Source organism: Micropterus salmoides, unplaced genomic scaffold (assembly GCF_014851395.1).
Source record: "Micropterus salmoides isolate LMB-PRFRI ecotype aquatic unplaced genomic scaffold, ASM1485139v1 Ms_hic_scaffold_4553, whole genome shotgun sequence".
NCBI lineage: Eukaryota > Metazoa > Chordata > Actinopteri > Centrarchiformes > Centrarchidae > Micropterus > Micropterus salmoides.
Window position 1 is genome coordinate 1 of NW_024043988.1, and position 8,084 is coordinate 8,084.

Sequence of the window (8,084 nt, forward strand, 5' to 3'; positions counted from 1 at the left end):
CTACCGAATTGTGTGAAACCAGATAATGAACATACACAGTCCCCTCCAAAAGTATTGGAACGGTAAGGCCAGGAATACCAGGAAATAAAAGCTGAAATTCTGAACTCTTGTCTCATACTCATCTTTAGATCTTAAACCCAGATGTCTTCAGTGAACAACAAAAACAAAGGGGTTTACCTTACCTTTCCAATACTTTTGGAGGGGACTGTATTCTGGGTATTGAACTTGCCGCCCCTGGTCCACCTGGTTGGTTAGACGTCCTTGCCTCCTCTCCAAGTACATTTCTTTTAGCCCTCTGATCCACTATGATGCATCGACAGCATTCCACTTTTATTCACCACTGTTCGTAATACAGGAACAGTACTATGAGATCTTTCAGAAAATGCATGTTTGTGTTGTATTCTTGCTGATTCATGCAATACTACATCCTGTTTTAGATATAGGTTAATGCATAAATGAGCCTTCTTGTCTTTCAGAACTGGGAAACACAATTTCCACCTTGTTTGGAGGAGGATCTTCAGAACCAGCTCCAAATGTAACTGAACCTGTCCAGGTACTTGCAGTTCTATACATGGCACAGTACAGTCAGTTAAACTAGGACTGGGCAATAAACAATAATGATAATTATAGCAATATAATTATCCTCAATAACAATATAATAAATGTTCAATATATCATCAATAAATATTTGGTTTAATTAATTTGAATCACAAATGAACTGTCACTTAATTTGTCTATTGAAATATACATTTTTCTTTGAGGAAAAGGGACTGAGAAAATTTAATATTTGTTAAAGATTTTCACAATAATTTTGAATGTTCGACCTCAGATTTGTTAAGTTATCCTCTGTTTGGTATCAAGTGTTTGTCACACTCACGTAAAGAAACGTTTAACCACAATTAACCTGGTTTCTTCCATTTTCACTCAGCAGCAAAAATCAGCCTTTAAACTTGAAAGAAATAATAATTTATCATCAGACATTTATCGTGATAATTATCGATATCGAATGATTGAAATGCTTTTATCGTGATAACATTTTTGGCCATATCGCCCAGCCGTAAATTAAACATACACAATCATATGAATATGTTTATTAAGAAAATACAGTAATGCCTGTATGAACTCTGGATTTCACACTTCAGGTAGGTTTTAGAACTGCAGTGAATAGAAAAAGTCTACACAGCCCTGTTAAAATGCCAAGATAAATTATGTCAGAACTTTTTCCACCTTTTTTAATGTGATCTATAATGTGAACAATTTAATTTAAAAACGAACTAAAATCTTTTGAGGGGGGGAAAAATGAAAAATAAAAACCTTTCAATAACCCGCCATTCTGACAGGGGTGTGTAGACTTTGTGTCCACTGTAATTGATGAAACTGAATGTGTCCCTGACTTCTTGTGTCCAGGATGAGGAGGAAGTGCCTCCAGAGTCTGAAAAGGATGGCGAGGCCAAGAAGGATGAGGCCCACAAGGATGAGGCCCAGAAGGACGAGGTAGCCAAGGAGAAACAGGACGATTCGGAGAAAGGTGCAGGTGAAGAGAAAAGTCAGGAGAAGACAGAGGAGGCAGGCAGCAAGACTGATGCCAAGGTAAGATCTGTTACACGTAATGTGTCTGAGAAACACATCGATGTGAATTCAGTCTCAGTGGTCAGTGGTTATATATTTACACAGCACTTTGTGAAAATCTGTACTCAAGAGATTAGCTTTAACAGACCTGGTAGTAGGGATGGGGATCGTTCATTTTTATTGATATCGAGACTGCTTAACGATCCGATTATTTATAGATATTTTGCTATTATTTGGCCAACAGAGAGCAGCAGAGACTGCAGCCTGATGATTTTCTTATCCATTGTGTTTCAAATTAAATCAGATTTTACGCTCGAGACTTAACGTTTCATCATAGGACCCGCAAGTCTCAATAGCAGTATCAATAAGCTCAAACCTTATTGCTTTTGGGTTTTGAGAAATTTTGGAACTGGGTCTCAATCCCCATTCCTACCTGGTAGTGAAAGTAACCATATCTGCTGGTGAAGGAGGAAACGGACGGAGAGAAGTCTGGAAACACTGAGGCAGAGAAGGATGTGGAAAAGAAGGCAAAACCTCAGAAAAAGAGCAAGATCTCTGAAGACATCGCAGTGGAACTCGTCATCAATGACATCCTCGACCCTACTGCAGATGATGTCACTTCCTCGAAGAAGAAGTAAAGCAGCAATTGTCATTCTTTTTAACTGTTGTGAGGTTGGGTTCTCAGTTTTGGCGTCTAAAACAAGTCTTTGGATCTTTTCAGGTTGCAGGATCTGACGGACAGAGACTTGGCCAAACAGGAAAGGGAAAAGACACTTAACAGTCTGGAAGCTTTTATTTTTGAGACACAGGTGAGCAACAGAAGTGAAAGTTCTGTTTTTCAGCTTTATCTTTATAGTGTTTTATGTAAGGCAATTTGTAGTTGCCAGTGCAGTGTAAAGGGAATATGCGCAAACATTAATCCTAGCTGTTGAATCATTTTAATGTAAACCACCAAGGCACCACATCACCTGTGCCTCTTCCCAAAAACACACAAAAACAATACTTGCGCTCTTTCTCCAGGACAAGCTGTACCAGGACGACTACCAGCTGGTGGTGTCAGAGGAGGAGAAAGAGCAGATCTCTGCCAAGCTGAGCGAGGTGTCTGAATGGATGGACGAGGATGGCTACGCGGCCACCACAAAGCAGCTGAGAGAGAAGCTGTCTCAGCTGAAGAGCCTGTGCAAGGACATGTTTTTCAGGGTGGAGGAGCGACGCAAATTGCCAGACCGCCTGGCAGCCCTAGACAGCATGCTAAACACCTCCAGCTTCTTCTTGAGGTCAGTGTTGGAAGGAAGGTGGGAAGCAGCTGGAGGATTTTGTGTTGGGTCAGTTGATTTGTATTGACTCATTTTTATTTTTATTTCAAAGGAGTGCTAGACTGATTCCAGAAGATGACCAAATCTTCACTGAAGTTGAGCTGAATATGTTAGAAAAAGTGATCAACGAAACAACGGTAGGTGGTGGTTGTCATGCTGTCATCACACTGCTGTGGAGGATTGTCACCTTATTCATTTAGTTTGCTTAAGAGGGACTCTGCCCATGTTGTTATTGCTCTTCAGTGAAGTTGTGGACCTTGCAAAAGACGGATTATAATTGAATGGTCTGAATTTGGCTACAGAGGCTGGGATATCCTGACTTTCAGTCTCTAGTAATCTAGTGATCTAGTTATTTCCATAATGCAGCTGAGATAGCCCTGATGACAGGTCTATGACATCAGAGTAATTTTCTCAGACTATAGAAAGGCCCTCCTGGAGCCACAGAAGACATTTTCTAACAGTCACAGGCTGTAGTTCTCCTTGTACAGAGGAAAATTACCTAGATGTGTAAAACTGAATCTGTGTCTTGCAGACGTGGAGGAATGAGACGGTAGCCGAGCAAGAGAAACGCTCTCCAAAGGAGCGACCTGTCCTACTCTCCAAGGACATAGAGTCCAAACTAGCTCTGCTGGATCGAGAGGTCAACTACTTGCTCAACAAAGCCAAATTTGCCAAGCCGAAGGCTAAAGCCAAAACCAAGAACAGCACCAGCTCTGATAAAGGCAGCAAGGCCAACAACACGGCCGAGGAGAAGGTCATCCCTCCCACAGAGGAGAGCACGGACACAAAGAGTGGTGGGTCAAACACCAAAACCCACATTTCTGTTATTATACCCTTATAAATATGAAAAAGAATTACAACTGTGGATTGGCTTAAAATAACTTGTATGTATTTTTTTTTTCTGAAACAGAAGGCCCAGAGGAGGTACCGCCTGGCGAAGCCCCGTCCACGGAGGAGAGCACTGTACACGCAGACCCGACAGCCAATCACAGCCCACAGAAGAAACAACAACTACAGGTCGGTCTGCTAAGCCTGTTGCTGATGATTCCGGAGAACTTTAGGGGGGTGGACAAAACAATTCAAACACATGAACACACGACAGTAAACTACAGGCTCAGAAATCTCCACTGAACTGAATGAATGGGACATTATATACTGGACTAATGTTTCGCAGGTGGGGTATCAGTCGCTGAAGGAAATGTACTTGTATAGCACCTTTCTAGTCTTCTGACTTCACTCAAAGCCCTTTACACTACATGTCATATTCACCCCTTTACACACACAGAGGCTACCTTGCAATGTGCCTTTCAGAAAGAAACTAATCATTCAGGGTACTTCTCAAGTCTCTGTATTTGTCGTTTCCTTATTCCTCGATCCTCACTTGAACCGGAAGTTGTTCCTCTCCGCCATTTTGCAGACCGTCCCAAAGCTCTTATTTGCGCTCCAAGGAGCGATCTCTGAGGAGCTATTAGCGAGGATACACCAGTGCATCCTTCGCGGACGTCTTTTACTGACCGTCATGCTCCCTTACTGGATAGCCATTATATAGATTGGACACTGCAGCTGATCGGACTGATCTGATTCATCACCACAGATAACATTAAACTCAAGTGTATCACTGCAAAGAGTTAGGCTATATTTGATTTTTTTATGATTCACTGTCTAGTTAAAATCTGAGTTCATTGTAGGTCTGAACAAAAAAGCTCCACACACAACTTTCTTCATTTATTAGAAAGAGTATTCTTTCTTTTTTATTTCTCCCATCTACTTTTATAATGGAGACAGTTAGAGAGAGTCTGTCGGCAAGAAACACGTTTTACATCATTTACCGTCACTTCTATTCAGTCTCATGTGAGGCTGGTCATTCCTGTGTTTAGTCAATGACAATAAAACATAGTGAACAAGTTAGGAGTTGGACAAGTCCCTAAACTGCACTCAAGTCTCTAATGAAGCAAGCAAAGGAAAATAAAAACCTGCACATCCAGCCTTCTCACCCACTGCTTCTGATGAAAGCAGCCGGTGGCTAAGCGCGTAAAATCAGCTGATGAAAGAATGAAAAGTGCTACTGCTCAAAAAAATAAAATAAAATCATTGGATAGATATGATGGAACGCAGTGATCGATCGGTGACGAGTGATGTGACTTTGAAATAAGATGTATGCAGTAGTGTTAGAGGATATCTGAAGAGGAAATGAACAGAAAGCCTAAAACTGAGTGTCCCAAGACACCATGATCATATTCTGGCTTATTCAATAACAAAATCAGAATCAATGAATATAAATGCCGATAATATCAGCATTGTGCCAGTAGAAGTGATCCTGTGCCTCTGAGCAGGACATACAGTAACATATAATTATTCATATGCAGGTAACAGCTACAGAGAATCATGCTGAGCTGCACTGATAACTGTGAGACTTTTAGTGCCAACACAGTGCACATGTGTGCAGACACAAACTCCATGAAAAGTCTCTACAGCTGTTAGAGCCGACTGACAGCTGATCCAGCTGTGATCAGAAACTGACGGCACTTCATGTGACTCTTCAGTGGAAAGGACGTCTCTAAAAACATATTTCCTCGTTCCTTCGTTTCCAAAGACGCAAGTGAGGGAAACGTAGATGCAATTAAGAGACTTGAGAAGCGCCCTCTCACACACTCTCACTTTTGTGACTTTTCCCACAGACGATCTGATTAGTGGGCAACCCACTAAGATCATTCATCCTCCAGGGTGCTGACTCAGAAAAGACTTTGATATTTTTGTCACATGACCTGTAATTAACTCCAGCTGCTATAATAAGCTCTTAGTTGACAGTGCTTATTATGTACAAATAAAAAAGCGTATAACTACTGCAATGTTCTATATAGTAATTTGCACATGAAAAAAATATAAATTCAAAAGATTTGGATGTTTTTGTCAAATAAGGAACATAAAATAAAATTCTTAAACAAGTTAGTCATAGAAGGTAAAATTTGTCAACATGTAATGCTTCTGTTTTTCCACCTGTTCAAAATTAATAAATCTTAATTAATAATGTGATGTAATTTATTACAATAAAAGGTTGATTTACGTTTCTCTCTCATCCAAAGGAGCTTTTTTACATTTTGACAAGTTGCACACAAAGTTGTACCCAAAGCTAAAGCTCATGTTTCTCCTACTGACCGTTCAGATGTGAAATGTCACAGCGCTGGCTTTGCTATTAAAAATGACAAATAATATGGATGTCTTACATTACAAGAATTATTAAATTGCCTTTGGCTACAAAAGTATTTGGAAACATCATCAGAGAGAATAAGATGACAAGCCAGGTCTGCATTTTTCCCTCTTTCCAGGTAAGGCCTTTTCAAATGTTAGAGCGATTCCCTCTCAGCTACCATAGCAACAGGTTTTCTTGTGTCTCGTTAAATTAGTGAAGATGGGCTTGAGTTACTCAGCACTTGAAGCCGTGGAGAGGAAGGGGAACATACTCGCCACAGAGCTTAGGGTTTTTCTGTACCTATGAAATGAGCTGATATAATCCCACATCCACACAATATTCTTCTTTCCTTCTCTGTCTTCATCTGCAGGACCAACAGAGAAGGCCCAACTTGAAAATCACATAGAGGATGAATTATAACAGCTGGAACTGGGGGGGAAATCACTATTTTGACAGTGTATAAATGTTCTAGTTCCTTCTCATTCTGTGTTTTTTTTTTTTTTTTTTTTTTTTTTTTTCCTTTGGCACGGTTTATTGAACTGCCAGAAGCTGATTGGATAAGGATTAAAGACCATTTATCTTGTCCCTCTTCCTCTTCTGTGCTGTTCATCTCTTTTCTTCATGGATTCTGTAAGCAGCGGACACTTAAACATCATGGAGAAGCAGTTTAACAGAAGTAACTCCCCACACTGGTTCTGTGCTGTGATAGTTTCAGACACAATCCCTTCTCACGTCCAACAAATGATCACATCAATGCTGATCCACAGGGACTTTTAAGCAATGCTTGGCCGTATTGAAGTAACTATATGGACAGTTCACATGAGTGGTTTGTCATTTCATTTCCTGCTTTGTCCTTTGCACTGTATCCTCAACCATGGTGTTTTGCCATTTGTCCTGACACCTGCTCCTTTACTGACGTTTCATGGCCGCTGTGTAAGTGCACTACTTAATGGTGTTGGCCACAGCGGAGGGTGAGAGGTGATTTAGAGTACTTTGGGGGATTTTTCATACTATGATTTTTTTTTTTTTTGATTTTTTTTTTTTTGTTGCTCCAATCCAGAATCTATTTGGCCATATAATTTGTGGGTATATATGTTGAAAACATGATAAAAAGTGGGAGCAAACCTCATGTACATACAGTGTGTTTAAAGTACAGTCGGTTGATTTAAATGGAAATTGAAAAACATCTGTTGTAACTATGAATCTGTCCTCATAACTATTGATGAGGCAGCGTTGTACAATATCAATTTCATCATTGTCATTTGCAGGGCAGAACTGCAGAAGTCTAAAATTCAGGAAGGGGAGATGAAAACAGTGTTGTTTCTAAACTGTTAATAAAAAGATCATTTTGTTTTTATTTGATTGTCATTTTGTTAACAACATGATTACTTAATCTCACTTTGGGTTTGGTGCACTGAACAGACAACCCAGGGTCAAGCGTCTGTGCCAACCCACTTCTATCCTGTTGAAGTGTCCTTGAACAAGACTTTAGCTGTACCTGACCTGGCTTTTAGCAGACCCAGCAGAGGGGTCAGATGGCCTTGTTGGCTGTTAGGCTCTAACTGGTCAAGTATGTGTTTCTAGTTTGTAATTTGGGCTTTCCCTCTAGTCCACTGAGCTCCAGAAAGACTTTACCCAGAAATTACATTTGTGAAGTAAATATATTTTACACCCACTGAAATACGTGACCATCAACATCAATCACAAATTAAGCTATTTCTTATCCTTCAGTTGTTGTCCAAATAGTTGAAGTTTTTTATGCATTTTATTTTTTTTTAGAGCAATCTATTATACATCCTCAGTTTTCACTAGCATTTGTAATAAACACTAACCTCGAACATGGAATACTTTAGTGGGGCTAACTTTTTACAAAATTGCATAGTCGCTGACACTACAATGTTTTATCATAAGATTCATATCTATACCTCCATACCTGGAAAAAGTAGTTTGAATTTTGCTATATATATTATATATACATATATACATATATATATATATATGTATATATA

The 8,084-nt window shown here is 39.7% G+C and overlaps 1 protein-coding gene across 1 annotated transcript; it reads left to right on the forward strand.

The window, feature by feature from the left end:
• Nucleotides 1-460: 460 nt before the first annotated feature.
• On the forward strand, nt 461-7,432 carry LOC119887951 (hypoxia up-regulated protein 1-like; the record flags this gene model as incomplete). The annotated part of the gene is made up of 9 exons (XM_038698469.1): nt 461-553; nt 1,408-1,590; nt 2,037-2,203; nt 2,291-2,378; nt 2,590-2,846; nt 2,938-3,022; nt 3,418-3,679; nt 3,796-3,902; nt 6,446-7,432. Coding segments are annotated over 9 exons (1,278 nt in total), but the record flags the coding sequence as incomplete, so codon positions are not given.
• Nucleotides 7,433-8,084: the final 652 nt, after the last annotated feature.